This window comes from Erigeron canadensis, chromosome 4, assembly GCF_010389155.1.
Source record: "Erigeron canadensis isolate Cc75 chromosome 4, C_canadensis_v1, whole genome shotgun sequence".
Taxonomy (NCBI): Eukaryota; Viridiplantae; Streptophyta; class Magnoliopsida; order Asterales; family Asteraceae; genus Erigeron; species Erigeron canadensis.
Window position 1 is genome coordinate 20,444,283 of NC_057764.1, and position 18,836 is coordinate 20,463,118.

An 18,836-nucleotide genomic window follows, 5' to 3' on the forward strand; every position below is an offset into this window, starting at 1 on the left:
TGGTATGGTTAGAAACTAAGAATTACTATCATCTTTGATATTTGATTCAATTATAGAAAATGAAAGTGAATATCCGACAAAAGAGTAACTTGTAAAAAACCACAAACATGACTAGGTGCGCATGTAATTATATGCCACCAAATCTTTAATTCATAAATAAAATGTTTGAACTTTGAATTGAAGTTTCAAATCAATAAACATTTTCATGCATTGTGTTATTTTACATGATTTAAATATAACATGTGGTTAATTATAACTTTATATAATAATCTGTTACTAGGACATAAATTGTCAAAGACACAACTTATATATATCAAAAGGATAGTTTTATTCATATCCTTTTATAACTGCAAAATATATATATATATATATTACTTATCGATCACATACCTGAATTAAGAAATTTTAGCATCCAAATCATAAATCAATGTAAAAACAGCCAAAGTTTGTTTGTTTTGTTTTGTTTTGTTTTGAGTTTCTATTTTAACATTTTTAACTTTTTACCTAGTGTAGACCAATTCCTTTGACCAGCAACAGTCACCCTCTTAAGTAGGAGGGAATACATTTCAGGTAAGGCATCGGGTACGTGGAACCCGATCAGCTACACCACTCCCACCTATCAGGTAACCATCGGCTATCATAAATTGGGTATGAATTCGGGCTAAGTAACCGAGAGCCGGGTAGCAATTTTGAACGTTAAAAACGTGTGGATCCCCCCCCCCCCTAAACGGCTAGTTGACCAGAATTTTTTTTTAAAAAACGCATTTTACTTGTATATATATATATATATATATACAATCATCTTCAATATATACATAAAACACATATATTTCTCTCCATTTACCTAAAAAATCACCACCCCACCTTGAAAATGTCTTCCACATCTTCCGAATCGCGGGCTCTCGTTGTGGAATCGGGTTCGTCATCTAAGACCGATGTTCACATTTTACAAAACGCGGTTCAATGGATGGACGACACGGCAAACTCTAACGACGTTCAACACCGTAGATACATCAATTGAGAACGTGAAGTCGGTCATCAAATACTACTAAATGATTGGTTTGTTGACGAACCAAAATACGACGATCCTTACTTTCGAAAAAAGTATCGTATGGAGAAAACCATGTTTTTAAAAATCGTCGACGACATCCAAGCAAATTTTCCATATATTCAAGAGGGGTTCGATGCGCGTAGGAGAGGAAGCTTCATGACGATCCAAAAAGTGTGCTCGGCGGTACGTCAACTCGCTACGGGCAATCCGCCCGACAAGTACGATGAGTACTTGCATATGGCTGCTCGAACTGGGCGCGAGTCTCTTGACCATTTTTGTGACGCCATCATTAAGTTGTGTGGTCGAGAGTACTTACGTAGGCCTACTCAACACGACGTTGCTCGCATTTTTGAGGCACACGAACAACACCATCACATGCTGGGGATGCTTGGTAGCATCGATTGTACACACGTCGAGTGGTTAAATTGTCCTAGACACTTGAGAGGACAATATACGGGAGGCGACCATGGCGTTCCCACTATTATGCTTGAGATCACTGCTTCTCAAGATACGTGGATTCGGCATGCTTATTTTGGTGCTCCCGGTTCAAACAACGACATAAACGTCTTGAACCAATTCGACTTGTATCTCACGGAGTGAAATGGCACGGCCCCGGATACTTCATTCGTCGTTAATGGTCAAGAGTACAAACACGGTTATTATCTAACCGACGGCATCTACAGCAAGTACTCGGCGTTTGTAAAAGCATACCCGTATCCTACTGACCCGAAGGAAAAAAGATTCAAGAAGTTACAAGAAGCGGAGAGGAAAGATGTGGAGCGTGCATTTGGGATTCTAAAAGGGAAATGGAAAATTCTTAGGCGTCCTCTTCAACCCATGATCAAAGACAAGATCGGGCAGTATGTTTACGCGGCTTGTATTTTACACAACATGATCATAAAAGGTGATGGCAGAGCAATCTCACCGGTTCACATAATGGACCCGCCGGTCCAACCAGTGTTCGACGATAGCGTCTTAGGTGAGCTACTAAACGAAAACATCCATCATCGTCTTCGTTATGACCTCACCGAATATGTGTGGGCTCAAGACTTGACATTTCTCGACGATTTGTTTTTTCCCTTAATATTTGTAGTCTTTTTATTTTTATGTATGTTTTTTTTCCATTTATTATGTATTGTTTTCTTATGTGTTGTGTAATGTTTGTTTAAGTTTTAAATAAAATATTTTAAGTTAATAATATATTTATATAGAAAAAAAATTGAAAAGAAATTGAATTTGGGTAAGAATTGGGTATATGTTGTCAGTGATTTGGGTAAGAATTGGGTGGAATTGGGTAATCGTGAGTTGAAGGGTTTTGATTGAAAGACGATTTGGATAAGTTTGGGTATAAAATGAGTACTCCTTCCTACCTTAAATAGAAATATGCTTTCACAAATTAGAAAAAAAAAAAAAAAATACTAATTAGGTACTTCATAGTTTCTTGCAATATAACAAATACATCGCAAAATACACCAGTCTAATCAAAAAGATAAAGTACCAGGGTTTAAATGTATATTTAAGGATACCTGTAAGTACGAACGATTTTGCTGTACCCGATAAAGAGGGGGGCCTAATTATTAATGTGGAAGGATGACATAGTAATATGGTACACCCTTGTATATAAAATTGCATATAGTTGTGCTTAGCTATAAAGAGATTGACGGTTTGTACATATTTAGATATTTGTTTTCCACACCTATCGAGTTATTAGTTATATCATTTGGATGTCATCTTGAGAAATATTAGGTTTATTGTATCGATTAATATGTAAAAATTTATAATGTCTCCCGTTTTTTTTTAAGTAAACAAAATGACAAACGCATTTATGATTTGTCTTTGTTTCGTAGAAGGTAAATTTCGTTTGTTTCTAGTATGTTATCATGTTGCTGAAGTGTTGTTGAGGTGAGTGATATACTTGATCATATTGGAGTTTCCTTTGGAATTGGCCTTGAGCTATATAATCGGTTCAAAAAGAAAAATATGACTAGTAGTTTTCTATGTTCAACGTTGGTATGGCATTTTCATTGAAATGCATGTCTAGCCAAAAGTTGCATTTACGAGCGCAAACGTTCAATATATTTCTTTTTGTGAGTTCACCGTCTCTCTTTTTCCTGAAAAACAAAATATAAATTGATATGATGAACCCATAGTTAGAGTAATTAAAAATACAGCAAGAAAAATACATACGACTTTGAGATCATTCTAACTATAACAGAGATACAAATTATGAATCATTATTGAAGAAATTTTAATGTCGTTTCAAATTAGATCAAAACATATAATTCGAATTTCAAGTGGTTTGGGCCCTTCTCAAGATGTAAAATGGAGTGATACTTTGGGCCTGTGGTAGTTTTAGCCTTTTAAGAACCCATTTTTTATTTACCCAACTTTGTTTCCCTGGCTTAACCATCATGATCCATAAACTTCTGGTTTACGTTTAACTAGTCTGGTGTCCGTGTGTTAATGCGGCTAGAAACAACTGTCAATATTAGAAAAACCCTTGTTGATGGTGAGGAATTCGGCGGCGGTGGTTGGGGGCGATGAATCCGGCGAGAGAGAGAGAGAGAGAGATAGAGAGAGGGGGGTTGTGATTTAGTTGATGGTGATGAATTGATGACAAGAGTTGCAATAAGAAGATTGGCTGAAAAAAGTGATATGGGTGATTTTTTTATATGGATTTCTTTTTCTGTGGATTTAAATTTTGATAGGGATAATTTCGGCATTTAGAGTTGGAGGTGTAAAATATAATGTAATTAAGGAGGGTATTATAGGAATAAAAAAAGTGTTTAAAACTTAATCTCAATACCCTTTATAAGGGTTTATAGAGATATGTACTACTTGAGTGATGTTAGTTAATAATTAAAGACATTGGATACGAGAAATCAATCTACAAATTTTATATTTTCTTTATAACTTTTACATATTTACATATTCAATTAGCATTTCAACATTATTTATTGAGAATAAAAAAAGTGCTTAAAACTTATTCTCAATACCCTTTATAAGGGTTTATAGAGATATGTATTACTTGAGTAATGTTAGTTAATAACTCAAGACATTGGATACGAGAAATCAATCTACAAATTTTATATTTTCTTTATAACTTTTATATATTTACAGATTCAACTAGCATTTCAACATTATTTGTTGAGGACCCTTCTTGGATCATATATAATTTCAAAGAGTAAAACTATGTATAAATATGTATGATCAAGTTCATATTAAAGCGTACGTTGTCTAGATATATCATTCACTGCACGGTAACAGTTACATTTAAATTTTTTTACACATGGCTGTTCATGGATTAAACTTGATAATGAGGCCTATGAATTTCTAGTGAGATAGTCAATTATCCAGCATAGATATGATTGTGGGATAATGTAACCCAAAGTGAGGATGTTGAAAGACTTTAATAATACAAGCTAGTGAAAGACCTGCTACGACAAACCCAGTCGCACGTTACAAAAATCTTACTGTCGGAGTATATGAATTATAAAAGAAACAAAGTGGTTCGAAAAGTAGTTTGACAAGTTGTCTAAAAGTGCGAAAGCAAGACTAGAAGGAGATTCATTCAACAAACTCTAGGAAAAATATAACTAAAGCTTGTTGATGATTGTGTTGGACATAATAGTATATAATAATATAATCATAATCATGCTCATTTTGTCAAATATACATCATAATCAACAAGTTATAATAATAAAAAGAATAATACTGTAATAATGAGTGTCACATATCACTCTCTGATCGATTCTCGTTATTTTTCTCCGTCTAATCATAGCAAATTTGTTTAAAACTTTTCATAACTTTTTTGTGTCTCACTCTATCACCTATTAAGTAAGTAACAGATTTATTTTATGAAATGTTTCTTCTGTAAACTAAACATGTACAGACTGTTAATCGTAACATTTTAATTATCCAACATGTGTAATACACCTGATGCACATTCTATACAACTGAAAAGCCCATGATATAATTCATTAATTAATACATACAGTCTACTGGTGCGTAAATGTGATGTGGTGACCTGATAAGATATAGAGTATTTACCCATATACTCCTATTTTCCATGCTAAATTAGTGTACTTTTACCACAAATTTTTTTTTTTTTCCCTATAAACTATTAAGGCAGAAAATTTAAAAATGAAGTATTTTGTTGAAGATAATATATAAATACCAATATGATCATTCAGAAAGAAGAAAGAACATAAAATAGATGGAACGTGCATTTGGTCTCAGAAGAACATCAAGGCTATTCACCTAGGACCAGATAGAACAGAAGCAAACAATGTTGTCGTATCTCTCTGATGTTCGATTCGTGTGTTTTGCAGGCTAAAATCAGTAAAATTATAATCCAAGTTCAACTCCACATTCATTCGTCCTTCTAATACATTAACCACGGATGACATGGGAGGCCTTCTTGTAAAATTAGTTTGCAAACACCACGAAGCCACTTTCATCATCTCCACAACTTCTGAGCCGTGTGTCTGCATATCTTCACTGTACTTGTCAACAATATCTAGCAACGTCCCTTGTTCCCAACATCTTTGAAAAACTTCAAGTAAATGGCATGTTTCTTCGGGCTGAGACCTGTCAAAGTTCCTCCTCCCACACAAAATCTCTAACAAAACAATCCCAAAGCTGTATACATCCACTTTTTCAGTTATAACTGAGCTTAGCCATTCGGGAGCCATATATCCCGGGGTTCCTTTCATTGTAGTCGTAACATGGCTTTGGCCTCTGTCAATAAGTTTAGATAACCCAAAATCAGATACTTTTGCATTGAAATCTTCATCTAGGAGTATGTTTTGAGGTTTAATGTCGAGGTGGATGATTTTTTGCCTGCAATCTTCATGGAGATATGCTAAACCTTTGGCTATATCAAGAATGATTTTCTTTCTGCATTCCCATCCTAGTACGCTTTCTCCATTTCCATGGTAGATCCACTTATCTAGTGACCCGTTACTCATGAAATCATATACGAGAAACCGTTGTGATTTCCAAGCACCAAATCCTCTAAGTCTAACTAGATTCACATGGTGAATGCTTCCAATGGATTCAACCTCAGCTAGGAATGATTTGTTAACCCGCCCAACACCCTCAAGACATTTTACTGCAATCTTTGAGTTATCTTCAAGAGTCCCTTCGAAAACTGATCCAAATCCTCCTTGACCAAGCTTTTTAGTAAAATTTTCTGTGGCGGTTTTTAGTTCTTCAAAGGTAAACCGAGTAGGCATTCCTGGAACTGAATCTATATACTCTTCCTCCATATCAGTGCCCGATCTTAGCTTGCGATATAAGAACACAATACCCGCTACAGCTACAAGCAGAACCAAGGAACTTGCAATAGTAGAAGCTATAACTACAGCAATTGGCCTACTTTTTTTCTTACTTATTGGGGACCTAGATGAAGGAGTTGATTTTACGTTTTGGACTTTTATGAAAGATGTAGCATGAAAATATGGATCGATAGTCTTCATTGTGAATATCTCTGAAGGCAAAAAACAATCTCCACTTGAAGCATTTGAATCATACTGAAAAAAAGCTGCTTTACAGGAGCAGTTGTTGAGACATGCTTGCTTGCAAATCTCCAAACTCACATCCTTCATGTCTGGTGGGGAATAGCTGTAACGGGCCTTCGTTTCTCGTGGGGAATAGCTGTAAAAGGAGACGTTCTGGAGAGGAATAAAAACATGATCCTTCTGGGTTGCATTACATGTGAGAGGAGTAATTTCAGAGCAACCCAAGTTAGGTTGCCGATCGTTCACTGGTCTGAAATAGTCTATCATGTGAGGGCTTGATACTGGACAACTACATTGTTGCTTGTTTGTACAAATGGCATTTCTTCCACAAGAAAAAGGATAAGTACACTCCCCATACCGTTTATCGGTAAATAGATCAGCCACCTCAGACCAACTTCCTGATCTCCATTCAAACACTTTCAAACGCCCATCAGGCATGAATTTCATATATTGAGTCGATGTTGCTACAGGTAAGTAAATTGAACGGTCAGGATCGTCAGGCTCAGTAGTAGAAAAGAATAAAGACAAGCTCCCTCTCAAGAACCTTACATATTTTCTTTCTTTACTAATTGTATTATTCCTGGAAACTTTCAACTCCTGGGTTTTGTAATAGACTTGAGGTGGGTTTGATCCAAGACTAGCAACTAAACCTTCATCAGTTACTTGTAAAGAAAACAAACCTTTTTGAGCTGTCCAGTTGGTTGACGAAACACTAGGCGTCAACTGCTGTCCAAGAAATAGCCTTTGACCCAGCACCAATGAGTCGGTCGGGTAATCAAAAGATTGCCAAACCACAGAGCCATTGACATCAAACAACACTAGGTTTCCATTGTCAGTTAAGTTCATACCAACAACAGATTTGCCGCTCGTGTTGGTAGTCCAAACTGTGCTTCCATCCACATTCCCAAGGACCAAATCTCCGGTTGCAGTGAAACTCAGTTTTGCACTATTACTAACGAGATAGTCTCGATTGGCTGACCAAACGACTTGAGGGGGGTTTATACCAGAAGGAGTGTTAAAAGGTTGTACAATGTAGACAGCAAAGAGGTAAGATGTGCAGGTTCCATTGCAGTAGAAACCACAAGCGAATTTGGGTCCTAGTTTGGAACCTAATGTTCTTCTGACGAGGATGGGTTGAAACCGTATTTCACCTTCATAAGAAACAAACGGATTAGAGGTGTTCCATGTGGTGGAAAGATTTGCACTAGGGTAGTCGTAGGGCAGCTGGGCGGTTGTTGAGTAGCGATTTATGATGAGAAATAAGGCAAAACAATAACAGATGTTGATCCATGCTGCCATCATAATTAACCAGATGAGCAGCCTACACCAATCCCTGCCATGGAGTATGAGGAGGTTGGATATGCTTTTATGTCTACTTTAGATTTAGATTAGTCAACATTGTTGACTCATTAAAACCGTGTCCTATGCATCTTATAGATTAGCTACTCAGGATCATATTCAATTCCTACAATAATTTAAAAATTTTATGCGCAAAATGAAAACTCATGTTATTTTACAAAACTCTTAAGTTGCAACTCATTAATATATCTAAGAAGGATTTATCAGGGTAGATCTTATACTTGTTTTCAACACTTTTTGTTTTAACAAAATTCAAAAAATCATCGAACACAACTTTTATGAACATAAAAAAAAAGTGTTTATATCTTATATCAGCAATCTTCTATATCAATTTATCCACATATAATAAAAGGTTGATTTTTACTTAAGGAATAAATTTTGCTCCCCTAAATTTTACAAGTACTAATCCTCGAGGTACAACACGCAAATTATCCTTTATGATTAGAGATTTCTGGATTATTAAGGCAATTATTACTCGATTCCTTTACTAAACAACTTTGTTGTTAATATCAAATGGCATATGAGAAAGGCATTGATGTCATGATGTGGACTTGCTTTTGAAAAAATTCAATATTATGTGCCAATCGTTGCTATGGTCTATAAACCACCCTTATTATTTGTGTAAGCCTCTTAGGGCCTTTTTGTTTTTTTAATCATTAAATGACTGAATTGATTAGGTGACTGAATGGATAAATAACGTATGTAGAGATTAAGTCAATACAGTTGTTTTTTGTTTATTAAGTCAAGAAAACAAACACTTTTGATAACTTAATGGATTAAGTTTTTTTTTTATTAAGTCATGACTTAATTTATTAAGTCACACACAAACACCACCTTAAAGTCTTATCTTATGGCATTTTAGTCAGGCCCCGTAACCAACCTGCTTGTTTGTCTGTCTCATATAATATGAGCGTGATTTCTTGGTCTCAGTGTTCATTGGTACCCTTTACTGATGATAGTTTCTAAAAGACGGAGTTTGGGAACGTCTTAGGAAGAAGATGTAAATACCAACTTCTAATTGCAAAGATTCATAATTAAGTTAAGTATGTTCAGTTTGTCAATGAAACTAATGCGGTCCTTTTCCCTCATATGTCAAAATATTTTTGGTTCATAATGAATTTATTAGTTGTGAATTGCTACAACTTTACTTTCTTACATTAAGATTATTTTTTTTTATCCATCTCTAACGTGTTACGAAAAATTAACTGAATCATCATAGCAATAAACTAAAATTCATGAATAAATGATATAGGAGGTTGTATGCATTTTAAATACATTTTGGACAACTCTCAAACCTGTTTGAAGTTTGAACTGTTTGGTTTTTCTCGCTTTGTTTTTTGATCCAATCATGTCATCATGTGAGACAAAACTAAACCAAATCAACACATTCATTAGACTGATTATAAATATGCATAAACCTGCAAAATGAATAAATGTCATGACTAAAACGAATAGGACTAAGTATTTATGTTTTTTTTGTTCTTAAAGGTTGTTCTGAAGATGTTAAATGCAAGTGGAACTGTGGACAATATCCCATAGTTCGTTGAAGGGATGAAAAACATGTCAGTTCTTTTTGTCTGATTTAGTTGTTGATGTGTGTGAATCAAGGATGTTAGTTACCATGGTTGATTAATGAATCCTGATAATGTATGGTTTTGTCAGAAAACAGAAAATGTCGGGTTTTGGGCACCATGTGGACTACTATGATCCAAGAGCAAAGGTTATTAACAGGTTAGCAGAAGAGGGGTTTTTTTTTTTGGCTGTTCCAAAAAAATGAAAAAAAGGAGGTTTTTTCGAATCGTCTACCTCGAGTGGCTGCATTCCTTGAATCGCTGGCTATCTGTCATGACATTCGCTTGATGATCTTGACACAAAGATCAAGAACACTATAGAGATATAGAGACAATGTGTTAGAAAAAGTAGTTTAACAGTCTGACTAAAAGTGGGAAAGCAAGACTAAAAGAAGATTTGTTTAAGGACCTTAAAAATGGTACACACATTCTTGTGCTTAAAAAAATGGATTATTTTGTTGAAGCCAATTTCATCATCCCTGCAAACTCTAACAAAATATAAAAGGAACGAAACATTATGACGATGCATAAATTCATCCAGAAGAATTCCATGGTTTTTCACCTTGGACCAGATAGAACAGAAGCCAACAACGGTGTCACATCTTTCTTATGTTCGATTGTTGGGTTTTGTAATCTAGGATCAGTGAATTTGTAATCCAAGTTCGATTCTACATCCATTCGTCCTTCTAATACATTAACCACGGATGACATGGGAGGCCTTCTTGTAAAATTAGTTTGCAAACACCACGAAGCCACTTTCATCATCTCCACAACTTCTGAGCCATGTGTCTGCATATCTTCACTGTACTTGTCAACAATATCTAGCAACGTCCCTTGTTCCCAACACTTTTGAAAAACATCAAGTAAGTGCCAACTTTCTTCGGGCTGAGACCTGTCAAAATTCTTCCTCCCACACAAGATCTCTAATAGAACAATCCCAAAGCTATATACATCCACTTTCTCAGTTATAACTGAGCTTAGCCATTCAGGAGCCATATATCCCGGGGTTCCTCTCATTGTGGCCGTCACATGGCTTTGGTCTCTGTCAATAAGCTTAGATAACCCAAAATCAGATACTTTTGCATTGAAATCTTCGTCTATGAGTATATTTTGAGGTTTAATGTCGAGGTGAATGATTTTTTGCCTGCAATCTTCATGGAGATATGCTAAACCTTTGGCTATATCAAGAATGATTTTCTTTCTGCATTCCCATCCTAGTACGCTTTCTCCATTTCCATGGTAGATCCACTTATCTAGTGACCCGTTACTCATGAAATCATATACGAGAAACCGTTGTGATTTCCATGCACCAAATCCTCTAAGTCTAACCAGATTCACATGGTGAATGCTTCCAATGGATTCAACCTCAGCTAGGAATGATTTGTTAACTTGACCAAGACCGTCGAGACATTTAACTGCAATCTTTGAGTCATCTTCAAGAGTTCCTTCGAAAACTGATCCGAATCCTCCTTGACCAAGCTTTTTACAAAAGTTCTGTGTGGCGGTTTGAAGTTCTTCATAGGTGAACCGAGTCGGCATTCCTGGGACCATATCTATATAATCTTCCTCTATTTGAGTTCCCGATCTTGGCTTATAATATAAGAAAGTAACAACAACCACAAGCAGAACCAAAATGCTTACAATAGTGGAAGCTATAACAACTGCAATTGGCTTGCTCTTTTTCTTTGATTTTACATTCTGGACTTTTATGAAAGCTGTAACACTATGATATGCATCTACTTCAACATTGATCATTGTAAAGAGGTCATAATATAAAAGACATCTCACATCTGTAAAATCTGAAACATGTTCAAATACAGCTGCTTTGCAAGAGCAATTGTGGAGACATGCTTGTTTGCAAGTCTCCATACTTACAAACTTCATGTGTGGGCGTATAAACTGGTAGAAGCTGACGTTAGGAAGCGAAATAAAAGCATGATCTTGGGTGGCATTACATGTGAGAGGAGTAATTGCAGTGCAACCCAAGTTCGGTTGCCGATCAAGCACTGGTCTGAAATAGTCTATCGTGTGAGGGCTTGATGCCGGACAGATGCATTGTTGCTTGTTCGTGCAAAGGGCATTTCTACCACAAGCCAAAGGGTAACTACACTCTCCATAATATTTATTGGTAAGTAGATCAGCCACCGCAGACCATTCTCCTCCTTTGATTTCAAACACCGTCAAATGCCCATCAGGCATGAATTTCATATACTGAGCTGATGATGCTGCAGGTATCTCAATATAAAAGTCAGAATGCTCAGCAGAAGAAAAGGAAATAGACAAGAGTCCATTCAAGAACGCAACGTATTTTATTTTCTCTTTTCCAGAGATGCCATACACGGCTCGGTAATAGGGGCGGCGTGGGTTTGATCCCACATAAGCAACCAAATCATCATCAGTTACTTGAAGAGAAAACAAACCTTTTTGAGCCGTCCAATTGGTTGAGGAGACACTAGGTATCAGTTGCTGTCCTGGAAACAGTATTTGCCCCGGCAGCAAACAGTCAGTCGGGTAATCAAAAGATTGCCAAACAACAGAGCCATTGACAGCAAACAACACTAGGTTTCCAGTATCAGTTAAGTTCATACCAACAACAGATTTCCCAGTTGTGTTGGTAGTCCAAACTGTGCTTCCATCCACATCCCCAAGGACCAAATCTCCAGGTTTTGTAAACTTCAATTTTGTGCCAATAATGCTAACTGGATACTCGCGGTTTGCAGACCAAACGACTTGAGGGCAGAATCCTCCATGGTCATTTATAACACTGTTGTTAGTTTCAACAAAAAAGACTGCAAAGAGGTAAGATGTGCAGGTTCCATTGCAGTAGAAACCACAGGCGAATGACTCTCTATGGAGGATGGGTTGAATCTTTGTGTTACAAAATTCGTAATCAAGCGTATCATTGTGGGTGGTCCATGTGGTGGAAAGATTTGCAGTAGCTGGGTACGGCTGGGCAGTGGTTGGGTACCCATCAAAGAAGAGAAATAAAGCAAAACAATAGCAAATGTTGATCCATGGTGCCATCATCACAAAGATAATATATGATCAGACAACAATTAATTTGTGCAGACTGAAGATAAAGACATCTTCTGTAGGTGAGTCAATATAGTTGACTCGGTTAAGACCAATTAAAATGTTAAGTCTTGAATCTTGGCGGAAAAATTGATATTTAATAGAAGATAAAGCCATGTGCATGTGAAAGGCTTTTTTAAGTTTTAACTTAATAGCAGAGAGCATGTGATACACTAGTCATCATCATGTCCTATTACATTTAAAAATCATGAAATACAAATGTCATATATATATATATATAATAACAAAATATATATTTGTAAGTGGTTGGCTGGTGGTCTTTTCCTCGTACATGGTGATAAGGATGGACTGGTGCTGTTAAGAGGTATCAAAGTCTATAAAACTATATTTTTCCTGCTTTTATCATTAGAGTATCAATGGATCAACAAGGTGACAACAACAGGTGCTATTGCATTGGAGCAAGCAGCATGTTGTGAAATAAAGTTTGTACCAAATGTTGATTTCTATTCTGGACTGATTTATTTTCATCCAATATTTCCTGCGAAAACTTTCAAATTTTATTTACTGATGAGCCACCTTTTTAAAAACATAGCAATGGGAAAAGTTGTCCGTGATCCTGAGGCCCTTAATTAAGGAAGTTATAAAAACCATTAGCACTATATATAAACACAAGACAACTCTACCCATATGACATATATGGGTATGAATTTAGTCTCATTCCTACTCAAACCCATTCAGAACTTTCACAATTAACTTGTGAGTTATGACTGGCTTCATACTCATAGACCCTCATCAAATGATAAAAAAAAAACTGAAGGAAAGATATAAACAATCTACCTTCGGGATATTGGGAGGCTCTGGCTTGACATTTTCTACATTCAATGTGCAGCAACCAATTGTGTCAGCTTCATCATCATCCTGCAAACCATAAGACAATATACCAAATTTTTGAAAGTTTCCATGATCAGGCAAATAGGCATCACATGGCCGGAGGGAATCGAAAGAATGAAAAGTAACTCTTTGTTTATATAATTCAATATAATCGGATGGGGTGGTGGATTCTAATATCATTACCAAAAAACATGCACATTTTTGTTAGAAAATTGGTCGAGTATACGGGTTTTGGCTACTATGGGGGATATTTCAGAAACTTGGGGTGATATCATTTAACGTTTGCAACCAGGTTGGATCAAGTGGCTAGAGCCCGTGCCTCTCGAGACAGAGGCCAAGGGTTAGACACTTTTGATGGTTATCATTCACTGAGTTCAAATTCTACATGTCAGTGTTTATAGAATGAATCAATGAATGCTTTGGCTTATTATATGGGTTTGGCTTTATTTAAATGGAGTGGCTTAGTGCATGGTTACTGGTATACTGGTATGAACACGATTTCAAGCATAACTGGGATGTTGGGCCGATCTTTTGCTACTGGAAGAACCTGGTGCAGCTAAGTTGAGCATCTGAAAATGAACTTTTCCAGGATTTCCAACCCTATAGGAAGTCCATTAAAATGCTCATCTTATACATTACCAGGTGGTTTTTCTGTTTCTGTACAGCTTAAGAAGGTGTTAGGTCAATTGGATCATATTAGTAGGGGCCAAAGGGATTGCTTCTATAAATATGAGCTATAACGGTAGATTGTTATGATCTTTCAATATGTAACTCCGTGTTTGGTTTGGAAACCTATTTTACGGTCTTGGTCATTAGCAGATGTATGAATCTGTATGCTACAAACCCTTCTAAAACTGACAGACAAAAGAGCAGTGGCTCTAGGGCATATTAACGGGTCAAAGGATTCCAAGAAAGACAATGTGTCATACTTCTAAATAAACCTAGGACTCTACAAATACTGTAGGCGCAATTGCCAATTTTCATTTTGACTGAACTTTAGACGCCCTGATCAGATTGACTAACCAGTAAAAAAAGCAGCCTTTTCACAATTCATCACATTAAGCCACAGACCAGAGACCACGCTGACAAGTTAGTGGGTAAATGCTTCCTCTCTACATAGACTGTTAATCTCTCTCAAACAGTATCTATCCAGTTAGCTTAGTTCAACATCAAAAAAAGAAACAGCAGAAATGCAAATAGAGGTTCCTCTAAGAATTTATTTAAACGTAAATAAAATAAAAATAAGTAAATAAAACAAAACAAAATGGAACCTCAAATCTTGATTAGTATTTTCATTATCATTGATTCATTTCTGAAACAATAAATAAGAAATACCAAGTCTAAACAAATTAGCACTCGGTAAGTCGGTATCAATTTAAGAAATACCATCAAACGCAGCAAGCATATCAGAGACATGGCGATGAGAAACTACTGCCATTAAAAAGAAAGAAAACAGACAACACTGTTTTGATAACTAGAAACAAACGACTACGCTAAAATTTGGTGCTGAAGTTGCAAAAGTGAGTTCAGAGAAAACAAGCTTGCATTTACAGGCATGGCAGCTAACATGAATCAAATGCAACTTTCTTATACAATTCTAAATGTTCATTTTTAGCCATTAAGGTTGAAGACCCACTTATGACATAAGATGGGCTAAAATGCAAGTAGTGAACTCCTTTGTGAAGGAGATTCAAAGGAGCACATTATATTAATCAATACAATTACATTTCCAATTACTAACCAAAAGATATGTGCATAAATTTGACTTTATAAGATTTCAAAGTAGGATAGCTACAAAGTTAAGACATCATATAGATGTTATACTCTTATTCATGCTAGATATATTAATTGGACATAAGATATCCATAAGTACTTAAAGTAAAATTACTTCAGATTAACGTGTGCCATTCAGAAAAAAAAAATCCCCAACAGAACATCAAAGTCAAATAGCTAGGTCATCAAGAAAGAGCATAAAATACACTAACTTGTTCCAAAGTACTCACTTTTTTGAGGCCTGCAATTAAGCTTACAGGAACCCAACCATGTTCATCCATGTTTTTCGGCAAGAACATGACTTTAACTAAAGTTTCATTGCTACAAAGACATAAATAGAAGTGCTAGCTGTTAAATCTTCCAAAATGCCACAAAATATTATCCTACCAAAAGTATAACTTGGAAACATATTTTGCAATAAGCTATAAAACTGAAATAGTAATCTATCTGGCTCAATATATTAGCAAGCAACATGAGATTAATTCCATGCAACATGAACGACAGAACAGCTAGAGGCATAGCTCTGAGAGACTCAGATGGAGGTCGTGGATTATAAGAAGTGAAACTTATACTGTATCATTTATCATGTTTAATACGATATTTAATATCAGAATTACTTGAAGTACTGATCAAAATCTCACAATTACATTGCACTCATGTTTGCATAGCAATTAGCTAAAATCTTATATCACACAATACAAAGTCAAACAATATGCTATTATATATAAAACGAATTCATTTATACCGATATATATAGAAATGTTAATACCAACTATACCTAAGGATTCATCTAGCTTTGAGGTAATGCATAAAATCAAGTGCTAATTAACCCTACAGGGTACCCCATGTTTACATTGCATGCTACACCAAATTTTTGCCCACTTTTTATGTTAATGGATCCTGACTTGAGGTCATGGTTGACCAAAAACAAGGAACCATTGCAAAAAAGAGGACAAAAGAAGTAACAGATACAACACAAACATAGCTTGCATACTTTGAGATATTAGACACCAGAAATTCAATAATAAGTAAACAAATGACGTTAATTCTGTCTATTTGTGGCTATATTACCCTTGCGGTTTTCATCTGCTTGAAGCCTAAGCTCATGGCATTTCCGGGCAGTCTCTCTCAAATCAGAATTGATTTTCTCTATCTTCTCATGTATCTCTTTAGGCAGTTGCACTTCCAGGTAATCAAAAAAGTCCCCTAACGTCATTTTCTCCAAATCTACCCACCGACTCTCATCAGGCCCACTGTCATTCACCATACCCTCACTGCCATCTTGACTATATTCCAGCTCTTCCGCCAATTCTTTTCCCTTATCCATATCAGCTATTTCTGATGGACTTTTTACCAGACTTCCATCAACCACCGCTTCCTTTTCCTTATCCACATCAGCTATTTCTGATGGACTTTTTACCAAACTTCCATCAACCACCGCTCCGTTTCCTTCACAATCTTCCTGCCTAAGCACCAATTTGTCCGCCAAGTCATCTTGAACACATTCGTTGTTGGTATCCAACTTTTCCACCAAAAGATCTTGAACACATTCGTTAATGGTATCCAATTTCTCCACCAAAAGATCTTGAACAGATTCGTTGTTTACATCTAGATTCTCCACAAAACTAAGATTTTCAACCTTCTCCAACAAATCAGCTTTACCTTTATCAAAATCACCCTCATTTCCTTCACCCACTTGAACATATTCTTTAGCATTGTTTTCTTCCAAAGGCTCCACCTTCATCATCTTTCTTGGTCTCCCTCTCCCTCTCCCTGTTCTTTTAACTTCTACCGAAACTCCATTTTCACCTAGCTTACCTCCATCTAAAGCAGAATCCTCAACAACTTTCACAGGCAATTTCTTCCTCCCTCCTCTTGTCTTCTTTGATTCTGTCAATACATAAACATCTTCACCCATTTCTCTCACATCTACATTCACATTCTCTCCCTTTTTCGAACTCCTTAGCACCCTCTTAGTACTCAAACTTTCCACCTGAATCTTTACATCCACACCTCTCTTACCTCTAGCACGTAAATCTCGCTTTTGTACATCCTGTTCCACCACCGCTTTCTCACTCTCCACCTCCACACCTCTCTTACCCCTACCACGCAAATCGGACTTCTGTAGATCCTCCTCCACCGCCGCTTTCTCTCTCTCAACATCCACACCTTTCTTTCCTCTACCACGCAAATCTCGCTTTTGAACAACCTCAACCGCATTTGCTTTCTCATCTACCGCCGCCTCGACTTTCTTACCTCTACCACGCAAATTCCGCTTCTGCGCCACTTCCTCCACCGCTTTCCCCTGGCCAAACCCTAACTCACTCTCAACAACAGCAACACCTTTACCATTCCGTCTATCGGACGGACCTACAACCTCAATCTCAGTTCCAATCTTAACAATCATAGAAGTTAACTCGCCTATCTTAACACAATCGCCATCACTAAGGCTAGACGAAACATACGGCTTAAGATCTAATCCATTCAATAAAGTACCATTTGATGAATCGAGATCAATTAAAGTCCATTTTTGTAACTGTTTATCAAATTGAATGCATATATGTTTAGACGAAATACCTGCATCTTTGATTGCGATCGTATTGCCGCGAGCTACTCGCCCAATTTTGATAACTGAAGTTGGATCGTATTCTAGGGTTTCTCCTTCTCGAGGTCCTTTTTCGATTATAATCTTTAATTTTGATGACATTTCTTCCGTCTGTATTTGCTGTATCTATATCTACATCTGTTCTTTGTGCGTGTTAGAGTTATGCTGAATATGTGTGTGTGAGAGAGAGAGAGCGATAGGACGGAATGGGGGGGAGTTTTGAAGTTTGAAATGGAAATTTGGATTTCTTTTTCGGTGCTTCTTATGTTAGGATCGGTTTTTTCCTCTGTTGGACCGGTCTACCCATATTTTAAAAAATCGATATCAAATCCCCGAGTAGATCCGAAATGAAAAATACAATCCTCAACCCAAATACAAAAGTATACTATATATATTATAATGTAATTTTAAAAACCAAGCATGATCAATGGCAATAATAATGATTGTTTTTCGTATACCAAGGAACATTAATACAATGATAGTATTCCTTAGTATTTTTTTGTTTTTCTCATTCCTTAGTTGAACCAGGTATACTCTTAGTGACTGTTTATAAAGATTAAGTAACATTTTTTTTCAGTCAGTAAATGCCACTTATCTTTTAGTGATATGTTGATTGAAATAAAATTAAAACCAAAATTTTTTTCTCTCTTTTGTCATAACCCTATGTAAGTGTTTTTGCATCTTTTTCTTATTATTGATTTTTTCTGATCTCTGAACCCCGTTATCATAGTAGGTTGGTGAAAATTATTACTTTATATAATACATATTGTTTGCTGATTTAGATGATGATCAAGAAGAGTGGTAAGAGGAGATGGGAGGTGAACTTTAATGAAATTTTTAGAGATAATTTGTCGGAGGAAAAATAGATGAAGAATGGACTATCGGTTTCTTTTATGTAATTTCCAACAATACCCTTTCTTTTTTAATTTAGATTAATTGTCTCTAGTGTCGTATTTTATACTCATTTCCCACAATGAATTTAGTCGCTTTCGTATAGTTTTTGAGTCGTTTTAGTATACATTTGGTGCGTT

General features: G+C 36.2%; 4 protein-coding genes across 4 annotated transcripts; 1 reads left to right on the forward strand and 3 right to left on the reverse strand.

The window, feature by feature from the left end:
* Positions 1-1,111: 1,111 nt before the first annotated feature.
* LOC122597123 lies at positions 1,112-2,374 on the forward strand. Its single transcript, XM_043769756.1, has 3 exons — positions 1,112-1,635; positions 1,735-2,121; positions 2,317-2,374. Exons 1-3 carry the CDS (start codon positions 1,112-1,114, stop codon positions 2,372-2,374), a joined length of 969 nt encoding a protein of 322 aa, XP_043625691.1.
* Positions 2,375-5,307: 2,933 nt separating this feature from the next.
* On the reverse strand, positions 5,308-7,872 carry LOC122597125 (G-type lectin S-receptor-like serine/threonine-protein kinase SD2-5). Its single transcript, XM_043769757.1, has one exon. The coding sequence runs from the start codon at positions 7,870-7,872 to the stop codon at positions 5,308-5,310; it is 2,565 nt and encodes an 854-aa protein (XP_043625692.1).
* Positions 7,873-9,191: 1,319 nt separating this feature from the next.
* Positions 9,192-12,605, reverse strand: LOC122594962 (G-type lectin S-receptor-like serine/threonine-protein kinase SD2-5). The gene is made up of 4 exons (XM_043767245.1): positions 10,066-12,605; positions 9,913-9,982; positions 9,739-9,818; positions 9,192-9,350 (listed from the first exon to the last, which is right to left on the reverse strand). The coding sequence occupies exons 1-3, from the start codon at positions 12,528-12,530 to the stop codon at positions 9,810-9,812; spliced, it is 2,544 nt and encodes an 847-aa protein (XP_043623180.1). The 5' UTR covers positions 12,531-12,605; the 3' UTR covers positions 9,192-9,350; positions 9,739-9,809.
* A 615-nt stretch (positions 12,606-13,220) lies between these two features.
* On the reverse strand, positions 13,221-17,979 carry LOC122594963 (FHA domain-containing protein At4g14490-like). Its single transcript, XM_043767246.1, has 2 exons — positions 16,272-17,979; positions 13,221-13,454 (listed from the first exon to the last, which is right to left on the reverse strand). The coding sequence occupies exons 1-2, from the start codon at positions 17,905-17,907 to the stop codon at positions 13,450-13,452; spliced, it is 1,641 nt and encodes a 546-aa protein (XP_043623181.1). The 5' UTR covers positions 17,908-17,979; the 3' UTR covers positions 13,221-13,449.
* Positions 17,980-18,836: the final 857 nt, after the last annotated feature.